General features: G+C 38.4%; 1 protein-coding gene and 1 long non-coding RNA gene across 8 annotated transcripts in view; one reads left to right on the top strand and one right to left on the bottom strand.

Annotated features, from left to right (window-relative positions):
- The window catches only part of EYA1 (EYA transcriptional coactivator and phosphatase 1), a 160,174-nt gene extending 135,774 nt beyond the window's left edge, over nt 1–24,400 (top strand). For 6 of the 7 annotated variants that reach the window (XM_040626132.1, XM_040626131.1, XM_008710789.2 and 3 more), the window contains 6 exons: nt 275–333; nt 445–605; nt 1,576–1,690; nt 1,839–1,960; nt 6,596–6,696; nt 24,319–24,400. In XM_040626132.1, coding sequence (XP_040482066.1) covers nt 275–333; nt 445–605; nt 1,576–1,690; nt 1,839–1,960; nt 6,596–6,696; nt 24,319–24,399 — 639 coding nt within the window. In that variant the 3' untranslated portion in view covers nt 24,400. The remainder of the gene's footprint in view (nt 1–274; nt 334–444; nt 606–1,575; nt 1,691–1,838; nt 1,961–6,595; nt 6,697–24,318) is intronic. The other variant, XM_040626130.1, reaches the window with a different exon arrangement.
- Nucleotides 21,592–24,470, bottom strand: LOC103681251. The gene is made up of 3 exons (XR_573245.2): nt 24,394–24,470; nt 22,931–23,088; nt 21,592–21,687 (listed from the first exon to the last, which is right to left on the bottom strand). It is a non-coding gene; the product is annotated as an uncharacterized LOC103681251 (long non-coding RNA).
- Nucleotides 24,471–24,983: the final 513 nt, after the last annotated feature.

Below are 24,983 nucleotides of genomic sequence, written 5' to 3'. Positions count from 1 at the left end.
TAAACACAGAAATGTGTTTTCCGAAGCTGCATAACAGTAGTCCTTAATGACATTGCTCATTTTTTTGCGTTAAAAGAGGACCTGAAGTAGGTAAAAGTACCACCTTAACAAGACTGACACCTACTGATTGACATTGCGGAAAAACCGTCCAATTAAAGTTGGGGGGTGGGGTGGGGTTAAACAGCTGTATGTGATTTTTTCCCAAAAAAAAAAAAACAAAAAAACCGAAGATGCTCCTCAAAAATGAACCTGTATCATTTTAATTGCATTTTAGGAATGTGACCAAGTTCATATAGATGATGTGTCTTCAGATGATAATGGCCAAGACCTCAGGTGAGCGCAGTGAAATGTGAAGTGATTGTCTCCATTTTCGAGTTTAATGGCTCAGCTATGAAGATGAACTTTCTGTTTGGTTAACGTTGGGCTTTTCTTGCGTCTAAATAGCACATATAACTTTGGAACAGATGGCTTTCCTGCTGCAGCCACCAGTGCTAACTTATGCTTGGCAACCGGTGTGCGGGGTGGTGTAGACTGGATGAGAAAATTGGCTTTCCGCTACAGACGAGTAAAAGAGATCTACAATACCTACAAAAATAACGTTGGAGGCAAGTAACCACCACCAGTACCTTACCGGATTATTCAGATAGTCTAGCTAAAATTCTCCAAGTACCACACATTTTCACATCACACTTTTTGTTTGGGATATCGTAGCTTTTTCAGAGCGGTTTCATCTGACCCATGATTATTCTGCTGTGATTTAGTGACAGGAATATTAGACTTGAGCCAGCTACCCTGGCTAGTCTAATCTAGTCCTGGCTCCATTACTTCATAGTGTGTGGGACCTGGAGTCCGTTTCTTGACCTTTCTGATACTCGTTTGTCCTTCCAAGGAGATGTGGGATTAACCACCTTGGGCCAAATCACTTGAGATGGGTTGTAAAACTCATTCAGCTGTGTCTCAAAATGGCTTTAGCTGACAAGGAAATATGTTGACTTAATAATGAAAAGTTTAGAGGTGCGTTGGTTTCCAGCATGGCTAAATCCACAGGCTCCAAAGGTGACATCCTGAATCTCTTGCCTAGGCTTTCCTTTGGGTAGGAGTCATTCTGGGTCAGTCCCTCCCATAAGGTGACATAGGTGACCATTGACAGATCCAAGCTTATATTCTGTGAGTTTAGCACCTCGATTGGGTAGAAAAATATCTTTCCCAATAGATTCAGCAAAAGTTCCAAGACTGATTTGTGCTGGCCAAGCCGCAGTCATACACCTACCCTGGGAGCCAGACGGTAGAGTTGGCTCTGTCCAAACTCCATGATTAGAGAAATGGTGTGAGCCGACTCCTCAGAATGAAGAGATGACTTCTATAACCAGGGGAAGGGATGCTAGGAAAGCAAAATCAACAGATGTTTCCTACAGTACTAAATAAATCTGTCAAACGGATGCTAATCTGTGAAAAATTACCCGAAATACTATAAAGCTTGAGGGTGATATTAGGAGTGGTATTAAATGTTTATTATTTATGAAGTTGACTAGACACATTGGTAAGGAAGGAATTCATGTGCTTTTAAATCCACAGGCCTGCTTGGTCCAGCCAAGAGGGAAGCCTGGCTGCAGCTGAGGGCTGAGATTGAAGCCCTGACAGACTCCTGGTTGACACTGGCTCTGAAAGCACTCACGCTCATTCACTCCCGGTAGGCTGTCCCCAAGTCACTCCATGCTGCTTTTGCTGGAAAATAGCCTTTGCTCGTGTTCGTTCATTTTGGAGATTCATTTTTCAACGTTCTTTTTTTTTTTTTTTCCCTCTCTCTCTCTCTCTCTTTTTCTTTTCTGTTCTCATAGGACGAATTGTGTGAATATTTTAGTTACAACTACTCAGCTTATCCCAGCGTTGGCGAAAGTCCTGCTATATGGATTAGGAATCGTATTTCCAATAGAAAATATTTACAGTGCAACAAAGATAGGTGAGCTGCTTTTGTTTTATTTTATACTTGACTCTTTCCCTTCAGGCTAGTAGAAGTGAATGAGTAGAAGTAAATGAGACTTTGTTCATAATGCTAGGGGTCAGAAAACTAGAAGAAGAATTTAATTTTATAGTCAGAATTGGCTTTAGACATCAAGAGAAATATAAATCAGAAGACATGCAGCTTAATTCAAAAAATGTTACTTTACTGGCTAACATGAAGACCTACGGATTTTAACTATTGTCCGTTGAGCATCAGTTCTGGATTGTTGTCTTTTCGATAACATCAACAAAAATATCTAATAAACTAAAACAAACAGTAGTATAGAGATATACAAGGCATAAATGAAACAATTCTAATAGCTTTCTTTAACTTATTATCACTGGAACTTTTTTTTGTTTTATTTTAATTCAATGTGTATAAACAGTTAAGTTCCCATTTTTGTTATGGGGATACCCCCCCCCCCAAAATTTAAGTTCTTGAAAGAAGGAATCATAGTTGGAGAAAGACGACTAATGTGAAATTTGGTTAGAATATAAACCAAGACAGACTAAAAGTGAGATTAAAAAAAACAACAACCATGACTCCCGTTCTTAGAGAAATCACCATCTAGTGGGGGAAGCAGACATCTAAATAACTGTAATATGACAAAGAAGTATGTGAATGAGCATTTATCACATATTTAGTAGATGCCCAGAACTATACTAAGCATTTTACATATTAAAATCAATCTTCACAACCTTTCCATTTTTATAAATGAGGACGCTTAATCTCAGAGACTTAATTGTCCAAGTTAATAGCTGGTAAAGGTAAGGGTCAAACTAGGTCTGATTCTAGGGTCCAGACTCCTTTCTATACCCTAGGGAGTTCTCTACCACTAAGTGCCTGAATGTGCACTTGAATGAGGAAACATTCACTCCTACCCAGGAGGAAGCAGAGGGCAAGTGTCAGTGAACACTAAAAGGAAGAAATGGCATTTGAGCTGGGTATAGAAGGATACATAAGAGTTTAGTAGGCAGATGGGCTAGTGAGAGCAAATGGACAGAGACATTAAAATGTGTTCCCTCCTGAGGGACTCGTAAGTGGTCTTGGGTCATGGGAAGCTGAAGCTGGAAAGGTAGACTTAGGTCTAGACATATGTGGCCTTGTGTATCACCCTAATGAGATGTTATTTTAGTGAGTCCTGGGGAAGGGGGATGAAGATCCTCGTAGGTGGGAAGAAGGTTGTTTCTGGCTGCTCAATGCTATCTAAAGAAAAAAGGGCAAAAATGTAATCTATCTCCATCTAACTACACTCGTATACTTCCAATACTTTTCTTTAAAAGCATTTACTAAATTATTGCTAAAGAATTACTTTTATAATTATTTATTCATAGTCTGACTTCCCTATCAGACTGTAATATCCTTGAGAACTGAGTCTGTGTTGCTGATCATTGTAGCTATGGTACCCAGCACATACTAGGTGCTCAATAAATGTTTGTTCAATAAAATGGATGAATAAACAGTTGTTTATTCTGAAGAAGGCTGAGACAGAGGTTCTTTTTAAACACCTGGGTCAGTACTGACACTATTAACTGATGGGGAAAATCAGGTGTGATGGGAAAGGTAAGAGTTTGGTTTTATCAGTGTTGAGTGTGAAGAGCCTGTGAGATAGTCACATAGCCCTGTCAAGTTGGAAATAGCTGGAGCTGGAGAATGACTGATGCCTCCTGAGAAGCACCAAGAACAGAATGCTAGAAAATACTTAGAGGAATGGGGGCGCCTGGGTGGCTCAGTCGCTTAAATATTTGCCTTTGGCTCAGGTCGTGATCCCAGAGTCCTGAGATAGGAGTCCCACTGAGCAGGGAGTCAGCTTCTCCCTCTGACCAGCCCCCCTCTTGAGCTTTCTCTCTCTCTCTAAAGGAATGTACCAAAAAGAATTCCTGGTAGCCCAACATAATCAGAACTTTTTATATGTTCTCATATCCATAAAAATTACTGTTTACATGAAGTTAAATATTTATGTTATCCATAACAATAAAGAGGAATCATGCTGTGTTTTGTAAACAGGAGTCCATGGTAAACATTTATCAGCACATAAAAGAACAATTTCCAGAGAAGTTTATAGAATGGAAGGGATAGTGCCTAACTCCCCAGAGGGAAAGAAAAAGTAGTTTATTGCATGTCATGTGCATTGAACTTCAATCCTGAATAATTTAAATAATTTGAAAATATTAGGATCATAGAAAATTATAACAAGGATATATTAGGTATTTTTAATGGGCATTTTGTTTGTGATACTGAATTTTAACCTTTATCAATACAGAATTAAAAATGAGGATTAAAATGGTGGTAGAAATTACCTTAAAACCAGAGGTAGAATCACATTTTTATGGTATTTTTAATAAGAAAAGTAAATGGGGCGCCTGGGTGGCTCAGTCGGTTAAGTGTCTGACTCAATTTTGGCTCAGGTCATGATCTCAGGGTCCTGGGATCAAGCCCTATATTGGGCTCGGGGCTGGGCATGGAGCCTGCTTAAGTTTCTCCCTCTCCTTCTCCTCTCTTATGCATGTACTCTCTCTCTCTCTCTCTCTAAAAAAAATGAAAAATAAAAAGAAGAAAACTAGAGATTGAAACTCCTGCCGTTTTGCTGATTTTGCCATCAAATGAGATATAATTTGGGAGTCAATGCAGAAAACTCAGGAATTTTCCTTATAGGCAACCGGCAGTCATTGAAGGACATGACTGGATCTCGTTTAGCAGAGCTATGATGTTCGCCCAGATGAAATGGATTCATCAAAATGAAAATTTTGGACCTCTAATTAACTTCTAAAAGTCAGCTTCAATTTCTCAGTCTTTATTATGAAAGACGTCTATGTGAGCCAGACTTCACAGTGAAGCCTATTGGAGATAGTATATAGGCGAGAAATGTTTCTGTCCACCGGAGCCTCACCTTAAAATAACACTGAGTTTACCTTCCTTTTCCCATGAAAGGGAAACTTGGCAAAAACACATAAACATTTCCCTCTAAGGAGGAAAAAAGTTTCATGACATCTAAGTTTTTGATTGTATATTTTTGCGTGAAAACTACACTTTGTATTTGTTTCTTAACGTGATTTAATATTTCACAGTTTAGTGGGCAACTAAAGCAGCATTGAAATTACATCCTTTGACTAAGGCTGGCCCGATTTCATTCTGTCAGATGCAAACCAGAGATTTTAGTGCAAAATGCAAATATAAAGCAGACATTTGTTTAAGCAAACAAGCAATTTGTTCGTGAGTATATCTGATCCTTATTTGAAAGAGATGCCGGGCGGCTCAGCCATTTACATTTGAAAACTATAAACTGTCCCATTGTCCATTAAAATGACCCTGTTGGCAGCCAGGGCCGTGGAACACCAGTTTCTTCTCTAAAGAGCAACAATGGCTGCATTAACGGCGGGGATGAGCCACCAGAGAGCCCGAACGAAGTCTTGACATGGGAAAGATAATAGATAGATAAAGGTATTCTGTTACCTTTCTGCTGCTTTTCCTCTAGGAAAGTGCTTTATTGGACATTAGATGCCCGCGTAGGGCAGGCGTGATCTCTCTGTAGTGCCCCAAATTACCTGACATTTATGTCAGGAACAGTTTTACCAGAAGATTTCAAGTAAACACGTTAGGTTTGGGGAGGGGGGGGGTGTCGTTCATTCAAATAGAATCCCAACTGGAAAACGAAGGAATAAATGGATTCCACTGTTTGATTTCTCCTGCTATAACAAAACCAGTCAGTTTTTTTCAGCCTTCTCAATAGACTTGGGATCAGATATTACTTTCAGAGTTTGGTATATCGTGAAACATTTTTTAAGTCAAGTTCAAATATATTGCCAGAATCGCATGCCTTCCTTAAGTCTGAGCTGGTAGGAAAAAAGGACTGCTACAAAACATTATTTTTTTCCCAAATGCTATACTATGATTGACTAGATCCTACTTTTTAAATAAATGAGCTTTGGAAAAAGAATACTAAAATTGACAATTTCTTGGTGGCTCAGTCGGTTAAGCATCTGCCTTCGGCTCAGGTCATGATCCCAGGGTCCTGGGATCTGGCTCCGTGCTCAGCAGGGAGTCTGCTTCTCCCTTTCCCTCTGCCCCTAAACCACTGGTGCGCGCTCTCACTCTCTCTCTCTCTCCCAAATAAATGAAAAAATAAGATCTTTAAAATTGACAATTTCCAGGGCACCCGGTGGCTCAGTCGATTAAAATCTGCCCTTGGCTCAGGTCATGATCTCGGGGTCCTGGGATCGAGTCCCGCATCGGGCTCCCTGCTCAGCATGGAGTCTGCTACTCCCTCTGCCTCTGCCCCTTATGCTCATGTGTGTGCTCTCTCTCCCTCGCTCCCTCACAAAAATAAATATATAAAAAAATCTTTTAAAAAATGGAATAAAATTGACCGTTCCCAAGGGACAAGACAGCACATGGATAATTTACAATTTGTCATTTACTGTGCTGTTCCATATTCTACCCAAATGGCATCTAAAAGCCCTCTTCTCCAGTTTGTACAAGAAGGATAGAGTTGAATCAGAAGCATAAAGGAAGGATTTTATATAAAAAGTTCAAGTGCTGTGGTGCTGAATTACCCCAACTTTACTCTTTTTACAATTTATTTTTATTCATTAGGAAAGGAAAGCTGTTTTGAGAGGATAATTCAAAGGTTCGGAAGAAAAGTGGTGTACGTCGTTATAGGAGACGGTGTGGAAGAGGAGCAAGGAGCAAAAAAGGTCAGTGTTCCTCGATGGCACATCTCATGCCATTTACTTTTTCAGTCTTCAAAATGCTCATAGCTGGGTCATTTAAACAAGTTCCATTTCTCTGAAACGGATTACAAATGTGTTCAGACTGTACGCAATGAAAAAGGACAGAGTAGAATGAAATAAATATGGTCTTTTTGAAGAGTGCCATACACGAACTCAAGGGTCATGGATGGTTGGTCTTCGCAGAATGTAGACTTTTAAGGAAGGTTTCGTGCTGTAACTGTCATCCAGAACAGAGATAACACATTTGCTGTGCTCACGTGAGCATGTTCCCTTCTGCCCCGTGGCAGACACGGCCAAGTGATCAAAACCTACCTGAGCCTGAATTCAGCCTAAGAACCTTCTAAACATCACTTCAGAAAGACTCTGTCGGTGGGTCAGAGCTGGTTTGCCAAACTCTTTGCTGCCCTGGAGTATAGTGCCTTCTTTGTATCACAAGGTCAACACCTCACCTCCGTTGGGACACTCGGAAAAGAGGAAGGGGGTGTATCCAATGGTGAGTCCCTTGACTCCCAGTTTGCCCATCATACACCTGTTTTCCTTCTGCATCCCTGCGGGTGTCATTCTGCCATTTCCCTCAGCAAAACTTGCTCATTAGTGTATTTCATTGCATTTCAAAAGAGGGGAGGAAAAGGGGACCACATTGCGTCACTCGGGGACCACTCAGCATCTTCACAATCTAGACACAGCCTACCTGGACAATCTTTCTCACCCCAGCACTTGGCATTGCAGTCCCTTCAGCCATACCCAGCACTTCCTCCTGGCTGTCACTTCTGCTCGGAATGTTCTTTTCCCCAATGCCCTCCTGTCACTGTCTTACTCATTTTTCAAAATCCAGTGCCCATACCACCTTTTCTATTTCCTTTGTTTGTAAGAGCTTAGTTATAATAGTACTCCCCACACTTTAATTGGAGAAGTTGTAAATAGCTTGGCTGTTTGAGCAGACAGCCTGGGTTTGAATGAAAGCTTACCAGTTCTGTGACTTTGAATAAGTTATGTATCCCTCCTCTTGCTCTTTCCTTATCTACAAATGGCAATATTAACAGCATCTAGCTCCTCGGGCTATTTTAAGGATTAGAGTAAAATGTAAAACCCATGAAACAGAGCATGGTACGTATATGGACTGTGCAACAAATGATAGCATTGTTATTAATTATTCGTGGCGATGCCTGTTTCAGAGTAAAAGGTGAGCTCAAGAGGTAGGGATCTTATTTTGCTTTGCTTGTTGTTTGAGACTTTGTTTTCAGGTTTTGTTTTGTTTTGTTTTTTTACAGCTCCCTAAATCTTGGTGCAGTTGTACTCTCTAAATATTTTTTAAATTGAAGAGCATTAAGTATTTTATGAAGTTACCCAATAGAATTATTTTCCCTCCCTTTTCCCACACACTGACTCATAGAAATCACTGTATATTTCCATGAAGGTTGCAACAATTCAGCTCTTCTGGAGTATTCCAGTATATAACAGCAGTGACCCATAAAGTCACCAGAACATAGATGCAGCATTCAGCACGACACGTGGCCAGCCTTCTTAACCTAAAGATGATTTAATTCACCAATAAAAGCAGAGAAACAGACCCTGATTTTGTAAATAATAGATTACTTCACTTACACCCATTGACAGACAGTGTGCCCAGGAGTCCATGCTTCCCCAAGTGGGATCGGTGCGGATGGAAACCCACACACGCTTCAGATCCAACAGAGGTTGATGCGAAGCTGCATTTGCCATATAACCAGTAGTTCTGACGTTCCAGCTTTACCAGTGGGCAACCACCATGATCATTAGGTTCATCTGTCAGCCCTTCGGGCTCCTTTCATAAAATGAAATTTTTCCCAGACTAAATTAGAATACCCAAAACTCAAGCCTAGAGAGTTAAAGAGGATGTTTGATGGGAATCCAGACTCATGTCTTCTTCCTGGGAAGAGCCTCTGGAATCCTCCATGCCATTCCTAGACAGGACCTTCCGGTGGCTAGTGGGGTAGACGTGCACATTTCAGCAGCATAGACATGAAGAGCAGCGTCTCATGCCCCTGCACCCCGGGCCGAAGATATGAATCTGCCCCCTCGGCTGGTCATCCTCCCTCTGCTAGTCACCGAAATGTTTAGCTTCAGGAGAAGTTGCCAAAATGTGGCTCTCTAGCTTGTGGTAGGCAGAAGGAGGCTTATAGAAGTGATGGCTTAAAATGCAAGGGATCCTTTGGGCCCTAGCAAGGCTTCGGTGTGGGTAAGTCCCTTCCTAAACCTTTCAGAGAAGCAGGTTTCTTAGATGTCTATCATGGGTGAACATAACATAGAAAAAGTAAAGGAATTCTTGGTTTGATATCAGAACCGGAAGTGGTAACGGGGCTGAGTATTTGCGCTCTCTGCAGAACAGCGAAAACCGTTTCCACTGTTTAGCTTTGGATGTGTTATTCTTTTTATTTGGGACAAACACACCTGTGCCAGAAAGAATTCGACAGCTGCCTGTGAAGAACATCTTCTTTGGATTTTTTGCCTGTGAATGAGTATTCTTAGCTTCAGCTCTCTGGTTTGATGTTGCGGGATGAGTATATGTGGTCAGGATCCAGTAGTATCTGTTACAAACAAACTCTTTGCACCTTGAGACTTAGCCGGTGTGGGAACTCGGACAAAATTGTGACCAGGAGTTAGAGGACTGTTTATGTGTGTATGTACAGCATACAGATTTTCCAGAAGGTTCAGTTTCCTGATAATCTCACAGAAAATTCAGATCACTGTCATCCACAGTGACAAATTGACCATTCCTTTCTTATATTCTGTCTAACCTTATTAGGTATGTTGTATTAGGGAAACATAGAATCCTATGAAAAAAAGAAAGCCTGGCAGATCCTGACAGCAACAGACCCAGGTCAGAGAAAGCTATCCATAGGTAGATGGCTCTTCTCATGCTCTCCACAGTCTTTCTAGGAACAAAGAGGTGCTTGCAGAAAACTCTTTCAAGAGATCTTTTTGGAAGAAAGTTGTTCTTTTAAATAAACAAAGGTATCTTCAACTTTTTCTCTTTGATGGGGTGTGTTTTAATGATATGAATTATAGAATTAGATAAAATTACTGAAAGGCCCAGGACTATATTGGCAAAGAGAACAAGGATGACAGAACAGACTTCAATTGACCATAATGAAACTGGTGACTGGCATAATACCTACTGAGCTCATTACTTGAGAATACTTTCAAGCTCATTTCTGAGCTTGAAAAAAGTAACTACCTCAAGCAAAAGAATATTATTTATAGAGATGAAAGACATCTCTACAGGGAAAAAGAAAGAATGTTCTATTAGATTTTTAAAAGGACTTAGGAAACTAGGGGAGACAAGCTAAATGGTTAAAATTGATTTAGAAAAACTGCAAAATGTTTTGATTTTGCAAAACATTTCAGTGCTCGAATTTGCAGAACTTGACTGGTTCACTATTTTATTTAATAGTCTAAAATGCTCACAAGCTATAATAAAATCGCTTGTGAACACCAGGGAGAAAATGGCAGGCATCCATTATTCTGCATAATGGCAAAGGCTTCATCAGTAAACGTCCATTCATTCATTCATTCATGCATTCATTCATTCATTCATTTTTTAAAGTCTAGCTGACACACGCTGTTGCATTAGGGTTCAGATGTATAGCACAGTGATTCCACAGCCCTATACATTATGCTGCGCTCCTTACAATGGTAGCTACCGTCTGTCACCATATAACACTATTACAATACAACTGACTATATTCCCTGTGTGTGAGATCACGTGGCATTTGTCTTTCTCTGACTTATTGCACTTAGCCTAATACCCTCTAGGTCTATCCATGTTGCCACAAATAGTGAGATCTCATTTTTTTTATGGCCGAGTAATATTCCTTAAGATATATACCACATCTTCTTTATCCATTCATCTGTCAATGGACACTTAGGTTCCCTCCATATCCTGGCTATTTGAAATAATGCTGCAATAAACATAGGGATGCATATATCTTTTTGAATTAGTGTTTTTGTTTTCTTTGGGTAAATAGTAGTGGAATTACTGGATCATATGGTATTTTGTATTTTTAATTTTTTGAGGAACCTCCATACTGTTTTCCACAGTGTTAGCACTAAGTTTACATTCCCACCAAGAGTGCATGAGGGTTCCTTTTTCTCTACCTTCTCGCCAACACTTATTTCTTGTCTTTTTGATACTAGCCATTCTAATTGTTATAAGGTAATAGGTCATTGTGGTTTTCATTTGCATTTCCCTGATGATTAGGGGTGATGTACTGAGCATCTTTTGATGTGTCTAATTGTCATCTGTAGGTCTTCTTTGGAAAAATGTATGTTCAGGTCCTCTGCCCATTTTTTAATCAGGTTGTTTGTCTTTCTGGTGTTGGCTTATATAAGTTCTTTATATATTTTGGATATCAACCCCTTATCAGATATATTACTTGCAAATATCTTCCCCCATTTAGTTGGTTCCCTTTTCATTTTGTTGATGGTTCCCTTTGCTATGCAAAAAGCTTTTTATTTTGGTGTGGTCCCAAGAGTTTCTGCTTTTGTTTCCCTTACATGTCTAGCAAAATGTTGCTAAGGCCACGTCAGAGAGATTACTATCTATGTTTCCTTCTAGGACCATGATGGTTTCAGGTCTCACATTCAACTCATTCATCCATTTTGAGTTTATTTTTGTGTACCGTATAAGAAAGTGGTCTAGTTTTATTCTTTTACATGTAATGGTCTAATTTCCCCAGCACCGGTTATTGAAGGGACTGCCTTTTCCCTACTGTAAATTCTTGACTCCTTTGTTGTAGATTAATTGACCATATACATACGGGTTTATTTCTGGGCTATTTTGTTCCATTTATCTATGTGTTTGTTTTTGTGCCAGCACCATACTATTTTGATTACTACAGCTTTACAGTATACCTTGAAATCTAAGATTGCGATACCTCCAGCTTTGTTCTTCTTTCTCAAGATTGCTTTGGCTAGTCAGGATCTTTTGTGGTTTCATACAAAGTTTAGTACGATTTGTTCTAGTTCTGTGAAAAAATGCTATTGGTATTTCAATATTGATTGCACTGAATCTGTAGATTGCTTGGGGTGGTATGGGAATTTTAACAATATTAACTCTTTGAATCCATGAGCATGGAATATCTTTTCATTTGTGTCATCTTCAATTTCTTTCATCAGTGTTTTATAGTTTTCAGGTATAGTTCACTCATCTTCTTAAGTTTATTCCTAAGTATTTTATCCTTTTTTGGTACAATTATAAATGGAATTGTTTTCTTAATTTCTTTTTGCTACTTCATTATGAGTTCTAGTACTTTTTTGCATGGGTCTTTAAGATTTTCTGTGTATAGTATCATGTCATCTGCAAATAGTGACAGTTTACTTTTTCTTTACCAATTTTGATGGCTTTTATTTCGATCTCATTGCTTCAGCTAGGACTTCTATTTTATTCTATTTATCTTTTGTTTCTAATTAGTCTACATTGAATAAGAGTGATAAGAGTGGATATCTTGTCTTGTTCCTGATCTTAGAGGAAAAGCTCCCAGTCTTTCACCATGTAGTGTGATGTTTGCTGTGGGTTTATCATATATGGCCTCTGTTATATGGAGGTATATTCCTCTGAATCCACTTTGTTGAGTTTTTATCATGAATGGATGTTGAATTTCATCAAATGCTTTTTCTGCATCTGTTGAGATTGCAAATTGAGATAATTTATATCCTCGATTTTGTTAATGTGGTATATCACTTTGATTTCCAGAAACTGAAGCATCCTTGCATCCACAAACTAAATCATAATTGATCACGGTGAAAGATCCTTTTGATATATTGTTGAATGTGATCTGCTAATTTTTACTGAGGATTTTTGCATTTATGTTCATCAGGCATCTATATCCCTGTAGTTTTTTTTGTTTTTTGTTTGTTTGTTTTGTTTTGTTTTTAATTAGTGTCTTTGCCTGGTTTTGGTATCAGGGTAATGCTGGTCCTGTAGAATGTATTTGGAAGCTTTTCTTCCTCTCTATTGCTGGGAATACTTTCAGAAGAATAAGTATCAACTTTTCTATAAATGTTTGCTAGACTACTCACGTCAGCAGCGCATAAACTAAAATTGGAACAATATATGTTTAATAGAATTCATCTATAAATCCATCTGGTCCTGAACATTTATTTGTTGGAAATTTTTGATTGATTCAATTTCATTACTAGTAATTGGTCTGTTCAGTTTTTCTATTTCTTCCTGATTATTTTTAGATTATATGGCTCTTGGAATTTATCCATTTATTCTTCATTGTCCAATTTGTTGGCATATGATTTTTCATAGTAGTCTCTAATAATGCATTGTATTTATGGTGTAGGTTGTTAATTCTCTTCTTTCATTTCTGATTTTGTTTATGGGAGTCCTCTTTTGTTTCTTGATGAGTCTAACTAAAGGTTTGTCCATTCTGTTTAACTTTTCCAAGAACCAGCTCTTGATTTCACTGATCTTTTCTATTGTTGTTTTTTTAAAGTCTATTTTATTTATTTCCACTCTGAACTTTATTATTTCCTTCCATCCACACAATGAGCTTTGTACTTCTTCAAGTGTAAGGTTGGGTTATTTATTTGAGATTCTCTTTGTTTCTTGAGGTAGGCCTGAATCACTATAAATTTCCCTCTTAAAACTGCTTTCACAGTGTCCTAAAGATTTTGGACCTTTGTGTTTTTATTTTCACTTGTCTGTATGTATTTTTTTTCCTCTTTAATTTCTTTGTTGACCCATTAGCCTCCACATCATGTTTTTTCCATTTTTTTTTAAATTGATTTTCGTTTCATACCACTGTGGTCTGAAATGATACACTTTGTTTTTTTATTTTTTTTATTTTTTATTTTTATTTTTTTTAAAGATTTTATTTATTTTTTTGACAGAGATAGAGACAGCCAGCGAGAGAGGGAACACAAGCAGGAGGAGTGGGAGAGGAAGAAGCAGGCTCATAATGGAGGAGCCTGATGTGGGGCTCGATCCCATAACGCTGGGATCACGCCCTGAGCCGAAGGCAGACACTTAACCGCTGTGCCACCCAGGCGCCCCTGAAATGATACACTTTGATCTCCTTAATTTTTGAGACTTGTTTTGTGGCCCAGCTTGTGATCTATCCTGGAGAACATATCAAGTGTACTTGAAAAGAATATATATTCTTTGGTTTTTGGATGGAATATTCTGTATATATCTGTTAAGTCCATTGAGTCTAATGTATCATTAAGAACCACTGTTTCCTGGGGCGCCTGGGTGGCACAGCGGTTAAGCGTCTGCCTTCGGCTCAGGGCGTGATCCCGGCGTTATGGGATCGAGCCTCACATCAGGCTCCTCTGCTGGGAGCCTGCTTCTTCCTCTCCCACTCTCCCCGCTTGTGTTTCCTCTCTCTCTGGCTGTCTCTCTGTCTGTCAAATAAATAAATAAAATCTTTTAAAAAAAAAAAAAAAGAACCACTCTTTCCTTGTTGATTTTCTGTCTGGATGATCTATTCACTCATGTAAGGGGGGTGTTAAAGCCCTCTACTATTATTGTATTACTGTCATTTTTTCCCCTATGTATCTGTTAATAGTTGTGTTATGTGTTTAGGTGCTCCAATGTTGGATGCATAGATATTTACAATTATTGTATCCTTTTGTTGGATTGACCTCTTTATCACTATGTAATGCTCTTCTTTGTCTCTTGTTACAATCTTTGTTTTAAAGTCTTTTAAAGTCTATTTTTTCTGATATAAGCATTGCTACCCCAGCTTTTTAATTTATTTCCATTTGCATGGAATAGCTTTTCCCATCCCTTTACTTTCATCCCGTATGTGTCTTTAGGTCTGAAGCGAGTCTCTCGTAGACAGCATATAGATGGGTCTTGTTTTTTATCCATTTCTTCACCCTGTGTCTTTTGATTGGAGCATTTAGACCATTTAAAGTAGTTATTGATAGGTATGTACTTACTGACATTTTGTTCATTGATTTCTAGTTGTGCTTGTAATTTTTCTCTGTTTCTATGTTCTTCTTTTGCTCTCTCTCCTTGCGATTGATGGATTTTTTTAGTATTACATTTGGCTCTCTTTCTCTTTTTTCTTATGGATCTATTATTGGTTTTTGGTTACTGTGAGGTTTATATATAATATCCTAAGTATATAGAAGCTTATATTAAATTTATGTTCACTTAAAATTAAACTTAAAATTAAAGTTCTAAAAGAACTTCATTTTTACTTCCATGTTTTACTACATGTTGTCGTGGTTTACATGTTTTTATTTTGTGAGTCCCCTTAACTAATTATATAGGTATACTTGGTTTTATTACTTTTGTCTTTAACCTTCATATTAGCTTTATAAAGGATTCTTCTACCTTTACTGTATGTTTACTTGTGAAATTTTATTGTTTCATAATTTTCTTCTAATTATGGCCTTTTTGCTTCCACTTAAAGGTTCATTTTTTATAAGGCCAGTTTTGTGGTGATGAACTCCTTTAACTCTTGTTTGTCTGGAAAACTCTGTCTCTCCTTAAACTCTGAATGATAATCTAGCCTGGTATTCTTGGTTGTAGGGTTTTTTTCCTTTTAGCACTTTGACTATAACATGCCACTTTCTTCTAGCCTGCAAAGTTTCTGCTGAAAAATTAGCTGATAGCTTTATGGGGTTCCTCTTGTATGTAACTAATTGCTTCTCACTGCTTTTAAAAATCTCTTTTTATCTTTAAACGTTGCCATTTTAAGTAGTATGTGTCATGATGTAGACCTCATTGGGTTCATTTGTGTGGAGTTCTTTGTGCCTCCTGAACCTGGATGTCTCTTTCCCCAGATTAGGAAAGTTTTCTGCCCCTTTCTCTCACTCTCTCTTCTCTTTCTGAGACCCCTATAATGCAAATGTTTGTTAACTTGATGTTGTCTAAGAGATCCTTTAGCCTATCCTCATTTTTTTACTCCTTTTTCCTATTCATCTTGAGTGCTTTCCATTCACCTGTCTTCCAGATCACTGACCTGTTCTTCTGCATCCTCTAATCTTCTGCCAATTCCTTCTAGTATATTTTTCATATCAGTTGTTATATTCTCCAACTTTGATTCTTTCTTATATTTTTGTTGTTGAAATTCTCACTGAGTTCATCCACTCTTGAGTCCAGTGAGCATCTTTATGACCATTACTTTGAACTCTTTATCAGGTAGATTGTTTATCTCCATTTCATTTAGTTTGTGTTCTGAGGTTTTAGCTTGTTCTTTATTTTGGAGAATAATCCTCTGTCTCCTCACTTTGCTTGACTTTCTGAATTAAACACAACAGTGATTTCTCCTAAACTTGAAGGAGTGGTTCTGTGTATGGTCCTCCTCTGTGTAGACTGTGTTTGTCTGGTGACTTTAGCTGGCCTGGTGGAGTAATGGCTGGCATCGGCTTGGGGTCCCAGGTTACTCAGTGCTGGGGCTGCCCTGGTGCTCTTTGTGCAGAAAGCACCATGGCAAGATGGTTGAAGTGGGTGTAAGCCAGTGTATCTCAGAATGTTTTGTGTAGAAGTGCCCTGGCAGGGTGGCTGGGGCCAAGACAGGCATGTGCCATGGCTTCTCAGGGTAATGTGTATTAGGGTGCCCTGGAAAGACATCTGCAACCAAAGTGGTATGGGCCTGGAGTGTTTTCGTGTGCTTTATGTTTGTGTCACCTTGGCAAGATGACTGGAGCTATAGTGAGCATGGGTATACTGCCATGGGGTCACCTTGGTGGGACAGCTGGAGCTCCAGTGGGCGATGGGCTCACTGAGGGGGTGGTTCAGCTCTAGTGCCCAGACCCTGCTTCTGTCCATGCTATCAAGGTAGAAGGGGAACATAAACCATGGCACTTGCCAGCCCGTCCACTGCAGAGAGATTTTTAGCAACTCTGTCATTGTTTGGTGGAGTTCTAGGGCTGGGTCCTTTATATCCTAGCTGCCCTTTAACCTGCAAGCTTTTGTGCTCTGGCACAGACAAATGTGTTCAGGGTTTCTTGGTACTGTCCCTCCCTGCTGCAATTTACGGCATTGGAGATGGGGGTTCATGTCTCTGTTTCTCTTGCTGTTTTCTGTGTGGTCTGTCTTTGGTTGTGCAGAAGCTGTGCAGTCAGCTCTCAGTTCTTCAGAAGATATTACTAAATAAATGCCTATTGGTGTGTTCATGGAGGAGGTGGGCTCAGCGTCTTCCTACATTGCCTATGTACTAAACAAACTCAAAAAAATGTCCATTTTAAATGTGAACTCCAAAATTTGCTGAAATCCAAGATGAAGTAGAGAACCTAATGAATAATACTCAGTTCTAAGCTTATTGAGAACAATGAGAGCTGCTTTTGTTAAAAAATTTTTAATTTTTTTGCTTCTAGATTTTGAGACGTGGGGATTACTAACACCAAGTACAGTGAATTTCATTATTCTAAAGCCATTTCATTAGTGCTTAATGAGAACATTATATATGCTGGGTCTTGAATTGGATTTCATCTTTCTTCTTAAAGAATTCACTTCTGTCTAGAGTAAAGAGTGATGCTGTGCAATAAATTTCATGATAATTTTTAGAAAAATCTATCTTCCAAAATCTTTTTACTTATAATTTGGAAAGTATTTGTACCTCCATATGCAAAACTATGTTCTTTATTTTTTCCATACAAATGGTAACTATATACTTTTTTTTGTACCTGCCTTTTTTTTTTTTAAATAATATATTCTGGCAGCCATTCCATATCAGTACATGGAGTTCTCTATCTCTGATCCTTTTAAATGGCGGCACTGGCATTCCATTACTTGGCTGTGCTGTACTTCAATGAGTCCCTTGGGGCTGAAAATTTAGGTGGTTTCCCATATTTACTCTTACAAACAGTTCTGTAGTGAATGGTCTCTATGTGATTCATGCATGAGCAAGTGTATCTGTGGGATAAATTCCTAGAAGTACAATACCTGAGCCAAAGGTTGTGTCCTTTTGTGGTTTTAAACATTTTATTAATACATTCTTTAGTAAAATTCAGTTTACATGTGAGTGTCCATGCACCCAGCTTTTTATGTTAGTGATTTTAGGTATAACTAGAAGGGATAAATGCAAAATGCTAGATGAGGAGGAAGGGTAGCATAAAGGGATTTGGAAAGTTGCACATGTGGACTAGAGGGGCAGGAAGGATGTGTCATTTTCCCACTAGGGAATATTTTGGTTCTAATTATCCAAAAATGTGTGCTACTTTCTAAGACTTTGGCTTTAGTATCCATTTCTCTCAATATATGCCTAATCTCAATAAACTAATAAGTTTCAGCTATCATTTCTGTTAATATTTGTGGTTGGTTCTGTTGAGAGTCCCACCCGATGGAGTATCTCTGTTTAGGCATCTTACATCATCCCATCTGAATATCAGCTAATAAATGAACTCAGTTCACCCCCTTAAATTTGCTTTGCTGTTCTCCTCCCCCAAAGCATTACCAAGACAGATGAATTGTTTCTTCATGTGGCTCCCATCCATTGTTCACACTCCATTTCCACTGTCCTTTGGCATAATTTCTCTGCTACTGGCCAGCCAGTAGCCACACCTCCAACCCATCCTTCCTAGTTAGATATTCCAAGTGCTGGAGAAATCTCCTTCCTTATTAGTTTTTATTATGGCCATACCATTCCATCCCTGTCACCTCCATACTGAATGCTCTGTTCATTCCACCTATCAGCCTTGTTATATGCCATCTTCTGACTGGGAGTCCCAGCTCTTTCCCATCTACCTAACCAGCTTTGCCCATTCTTCAAATTCAATGCAGGCCCAACTTACCCTCTCCAGCTTACAACCGAGCTCTCCTCTCTCTGAATGTATTCATTTATTTTTTAAAGTTATAATTGGTAGACATCACTATAAAGTTTGAGAAGGTATACAGCATAATGATTTGAGTTACATACATTATGAAGTGATTGCCACAATAAGTTTAGTTAACATCTATCATCATAGCTACAAAAAAAGTGGTTTTTTTAAAATGTTTTTTCTTATGCTGAGAACTCTTAGGATCTACTCCTAAATCTCAAATATACTATAAAAAAGTGTTATTTCTCTTACCACCAGAACTTTATATCTTTCAATCACCTTCATCCAAGTCCCCTACCTTCTGTGTCTTGTAACCACAAATCTGATCATTTTTCGTAGGAGTTTGGGGTTTGGGTTTTGTTTTGGATTTTTTTTTTAGATTCTATATATAAGTGAGATCATACACTATTTTTCTCTGTCTTATTTTACTTGGTATAAGGTCCACCCATGTTGTTACAAATGCTAAGGTTTTCTTTTTTGTGGTTGAATAATATTCCATTGTATATGTATGCCACAACTCTTTTACCCATTCATTCATCACTGGACACTTAGGTTGTCTCCATGTCTTGGCTATTATGAATAATGCTATAATGAACATAAGGGTACAGATATCTCTTCAACAATGTTTTTGTTTCCTTTGGATATATACCCAGAAGTGGAATTGCTGGAACATGTGGTAGTTCTGTGCTTTTTATTTTTTACATTCTCACTAGCACTATGCAAGGGTTCCCTTTACTCCACAGCCTCACCAGGTTGTTACCTCTTGTCCTCTTGATAATGGCTATTCTCACAATGTGAGGTGAGTTCTCATGTGGTTTTGGCTTACAATTCCCAGATGAGTGAGGTTGAGCATCTTTTCATGTACCTTTTGGCTGTCAGTATGTCTTCTTCGGAGAAATGTCTACTTAGGTTCCCTGGCCATTTTTAATTAGATTATTTGTTTTACTACTGATTTGTATGAGTTTATTTTTACAAATATTTTTTCCCATTCTTTAGATTGTCTTTCCATTTTGTTGACCATTTCTTTTGCTATGCAGAAGTATAGTTCAATGCAATCCATTTGGGTTTTTTTGCTTGTGCTTTAGGTGTCATATCCAAAAAAATCATTGCCAAGATCCATGTCAAGAAGCTTTTTTCCTAATGTTTTCTTCTAGGAGTTTTCTACTTCTGGTCTTACATTTAATTTTGTGAGTGGTATAAGATAGAGGTCTAGTTTCATTCATTTATATGTTTGCAGCTAATTTTCTCAGGACCATTTATTGAAGAGAATCCCTTTTCTCCACTGAGCATTCTTGGCTCCATTGTCAAATATTATGTGACCATATATATGTGGTTCATTACTGGGTGGTTGATTCTGTTTCATTGATCTCTGTGTCTGTTTTTATGCCAGTACTATGCTGCTTTTCTTACCATAGCTTTATAATATACCTTGAAATCAGGAAATGTGATATTTCCTACTCACTTTCTCAGGATTGCATTGGCCATTTGGGGTTATTTACAGTTCCATATAAATTTTATGTTTGTTTTTTCTACTTCTCTAAAAAATGCCATTGAAATCTTGATAGGGATTGCACTGAATGGATGGGTGACTTTGGGCAGCATGGACATTTAAGCAATATTAATTTTTTTGATCCATGAACATGAGATACCTTTCCATTTGGGTATGTACTGAGTTTCTTTCATTAATGTCTTATGCTTTTTAGTGTAGCTACTTTCCTTGGTTAAATTAATTCCTAACTATTTTATTTTTGCAGGTCATTTGGCATTAGTGCATAGAAATATTACTGATTTTTGTATGTTAATTTTGTATCCTTCAACTTTACTGAATTTGTTGGTTAGATCTAACACTTCTTTGGTGTGGAATCGTTAGGATTTTCTATATGTCAGCCGCAAATAGCTTTTCCTCCTTTTCAATTCTAATGCCTCTTTTTTCTTGCCTGCTGATTCTTGTCAATGGGGCATAGGTCATGCAGATTATTTTATACATCTGCAGTAGCTACAATATTCAAGTCATAAATTGTATTAAACCTAGAAGCAACCTTGAGTCATTTCCCCTAAACCTTCATTTTACAGATAGTTTTCCTGGGCCCCAGTTTTGTCATAATTCAAAATCATATCACTAATGTCGGAGTTGAGAATTATACCCCAGTTCTCATCGTGGCACCTGCTTTTCTTTTGCCAACCTACCTCTCTGACGTCATATAAGAAATATTAGTACTGATGTGGAAATGTTTGTCTTTGCACCACTTGTGCTGGGAAGCTCTTGTGCAGTCATAAAATCTTTATGTGCGAATTAGGGAAAATATTTTGCAATATTAGTTCCAGGTATTTGTGAACATGAGTTTGAGTTTCCTATCTGCTCCCCTAGATTCAGTTTCTTATAAAGTAGAAGCTCAGTTTCTTATAAAGTAGAAGCCCACTTATTTTTGTGAGAATGGAACTGCCGATTATAACAGATCATTACCCTTCATGTTATGAAATACTGCTGAGGCTAGAGTTGCTATCCTTGTGTGGGAGTGCTCACAGAGACTAGCTCTTCCCTTTCATATATGCCAGTTATCGTTGTAGAACCTTTTGCACTTTTGCTCAAATGAATGACCCCATCATCACTGGATTGTAATGAGTTGTGTCTATAATCTACCACGGGCATATTTCATCATTTGTTTCAGGGTACTACTTGATCATGAGCTTCTTAATATTCTGTAGGAAGATAGAATGTATTTCATTAGCAGTAAACAAACCAGTCCAGGGCTCTTTGTGAATAACCTTGCGTTCCCATAACTTGTTTAAAACAGTTTATATTAGACGTGCTCTAAGTTGGAATCAGCTCCTACACCTGTAGAGATAAGATACATAACCATTGTATGACTTTGTTGACTATGGAATTAAATGCCTAATTTTTATCTTAAGCGTGTACCAAGGAATTAGCTGGATTTTTTCAGTTCCCTTTCCCATTTCCCTGCCACTCCTTGCATTCCACAATACATACTGCTGAGTGCACCAGTATGTGTTTTGTTGTCTGTGGGAAACAGATCTAACTTCAGATAATCAACATGCAAAAAAACTTGGCCGAACTTACTTCGGGAAAAGAAAGCATCCACTTCAAGTACTTTTATTTGTATTTATGAAGGTAGTTGTCCTGAAAGCTTCTGGATAGCTATCTGAAGAGCCTTCAGCATTCTCTGCTCCATCCTGAAATAACAGAGCAATAGAACTACTCTACAGCTCCCTTTATTCAGTTGTTCCTGAGAAGCAACTTTGGGGAGGGGCCACAAATCTGACAAATTAGAAAAATACACAAGTTAGTTAATTAGAAATAAAAGGATATTAAAATAGATGTTAGTGGATGGTTAAATATTCAAGAATGCTGTATAGAGTTGAATACTTGAAAACTTAAAATAGTGAACGATTTTTCTTAAAAATGATGTGTCAAAATGGTCTTGAAATTTAGTAAAATGAGCACGATGCTAAATGGTACATACTATCTACACACAATTTCAAATATGAGTGTGCACATATAAAAGATACAGAAAAACAAACATTTAAGGAGGTTATCTGGATACTAGGATTAGAAATGATTTGCATTTCTCTATAAAACTGAAGTTCTACATTATACAAATATTTTACAGTACACATGGATTTTTTATTCTAATAACAGAAAAAGAAGGAAAGCTGTGTTATAACTGCAAGCATTTTTCAGTGTCCCTCACTCAACAGAACACGGAAGGGAGTGTGTGTGTGTTTTAAGCTGTATACTCTGGTTCTGATAATTTATGCTGCTGGATTAAAAGGCCATTGAGAGGGGTGCCTGGGTGGCACAGCGGTTGAGCGTCTGCCTTGTGCTCAGGGCGTGATCCCGGCGTTGTGGGATCGATCCCCACATCAGGCTCCTCCGCTATGAGCCTGCTTCTTCCTCTCCCACTCCCCCTGCTTGTGTTCCCTCTCTTGCTGTCTGTCTCTATCTCTGTCGAATAAATCTTTAAAAAAAAAAAAAAAAGGCCATTGAGAACAGTTAGGAGGCATTAAAGCATCTGGGCTTAAGATTCAGACCCGATCTGGTGTGAATCGTGTGATCACTCCTTACCAGCTATTATTAAACCTTCCTGCTCCTCCTCTAAGACTCAGTTTTTTCATCAGTGAAACCATGATGGTAGTACCTGTCTCTGGGGTTATAGAGAGGCTTGAATCTGAGAATCTATGTAAAGTATTTAGGACAGTGACAAAATACTCCATAAATTACAGCTATCATTATTATTGACCTCCTTGCAAGCCCTGCTCCATGTGGTTCCTGCGGGCAATGTCTTTCTCTCATTTACAGCCAGGATCCCAACAGTGGAATTCTCCGTCATTCTCTGCCCCCTAACACACACAGCCATGAAATGCTCTTTTGACTGGTCATCCTTTCTCATGTAGCTTAACTATGACCTCCTCTTACCAGGAATTTCCCCAGTTTTCCAGGTAAAGGGAACTGGCCTCCTCATGGTCCTTTCCTAACACACAGGCGAAAGCTCATGATTGCTGTACATGGCTACTTCTCTCCGACAGACTGTGAGACGGTGGATCAAGGCCATCTTCAACACAAGGTTTTTGCATCTGCAGATGCAAAAAAAAAAAGGAGTGAATGAATGCAAAGCAGTACAGTCTGTTTTTCTCGTCAAAAGCTGACAAGTAGATCATCCTAAAACTTTGAAAGGAGCTCTTCTACTCCTCCATGCTGGACTATTGTTATTGAAAGATAGGGAGTCCAGAAAGGTCTACATTTGGTATTGGACTGTGGCATATGCTTTTAGCAGATTACTTGAGACAAAGGCATTGTTAATAACTAACTTCATAGTTTGCGCTCTCAGAACAGGACAGCTGTGCGATCTACATCAAAACAGTTACTTGCTTCCACTTTTATGTACAGATAAGCCCCCCCCCAACCCTTACATCATGCTGTTTGCTTCCATGACGAATTCTCCTGTTAGTCTGATCGTAATTCCTTAGCACTAGAATTGCAAATTATACTCAGGCCTTCACACTACTTTTGTTGTTGTTTTAAAAAGCTGTTTTTCTACGGGCTACGTAGAATGTTTTCTCCTGAAAAATGAGGAAAAAGATTTAGCTGATGCGTCAGTACTTACTAGAGAGCTTTTGAGCAGTAACAGTTTATAATCATGTTTTTATCCTTTGTGGATGAGGTAATCTCTCTTCCTGTTGTTCTTATCTCTGGCTAATTCAGGTGTTTTACAAAGATTCTCATTTAAACTAGATTTTTAGATTGATTTTTTTTTAAACTACAAAAAAAAAAAATGTTAGATCGTCATTTAAATTTTTCCCATATGGTAAAGCCATTTTAAGGTCAATGTGAAGAATGCCTAATGGAAGTAAATGAAAAAAAGCTGCTTCTTACATGAGTAAAATTAAGTTTTGAAAAATGTAAAATAAAGAAACTGCTTACACTTTTAGCATTAAAAATCCACTGGATACATATTTTGAAAGGCAACTTTTTTTTTTTTTTACAAAGTTTCATTCATAGCTCTTTTGTTTTATGTAAAGTTTGGAATTGGCATTCAAGTCACAGTACAGATCGACTTCAGAAATATCCATCACTTTCTTAAAAGGAACAGACTCCAGATTATATTTTAAAATGTAGTCCACTAGTCTTAAGGGAGGATTAAGTTTGAATTTTTGTTTTAAACAGATGTCATGTTAAGATCTTCACTGGCAGTTCTCACAATACTGAAACAAGGGGATGAGCGTTGTAGCGAATTTCAAAAGCAGGTTTAAGGCTTCGTGCTGGGAGCATAGGCTGTCCTCACTGTGTGTCTGCCCCTTTCACAGCACGCCATGCCCTTCTGGAGGGTCTCCAGTCACTCGGACCTCATGGCCCTACATCATGCCTTGGAGCTGGAGTACCTGTAACAGTCACCTAGCACTTTGAAAGCGCACAACTGCCCTGCGACCAGGAACCAACCCAGCAGGCCTGAGGCTCGTGTCAGCGCTGGAGCACCCAACGTCACGATTTCAACGTGTTGACGCACAGCTGCTGTCGGTCTTCACCTCTGCCCTTGTGGTAAATGAAGGACCACACCTATCTCTTCAGAACAGCTGTTGACTCTAGTACTGTGAATCCAATGAAAATAAGCCATGAGAATATTCTAGTACAGTGTGATGTGTCTTTGCCACATTAACTACATGGTTCAAACCTGTGAAGAAAGGACCTGCAGACGCTTACATTGTCAGCATCTTCAATGTGACATAAACAGCTTCTCCAGTACAGCAAACTTGATTGCACAACAAAGACTGAAATGTGTTTCCCAAATACCAGTGAGGGGATTTTCTTGTAAAGAAAGTTTACTTTTTTGGTGTCTCATACCCAGGGTAATCTGTACATCTCTACTTATTTATGAACAGACTTTTTAAAAACAGCTTTAATTGAGGTATGATTCCAGCACCATACAATTCACTCAACCAGACTTTTTTGACATCAAATAATTGAAGAGACA

Source organism: Ursus maritimus, unplaced genomic scaffold (assembly GCF_017311325.1).
Source record: "Ursus maritimus isolate PB19 unplaced genomic scaffold, ASM1731132v1 scaffold_9, whole genome shotgun sequence".
In the NCBI taxonomy this organism is placed as follows: domain Eukaryota; kingdom Metazoa; phylum Chordata; class Mammalia; order Carnivora; family Ursidae; genus Ursus; species Ursus maritimus.
Note: the sequence above shows the minus strand (reverse complement) of the source record. Positions and strands in the feature narration are given on the sequence as shown.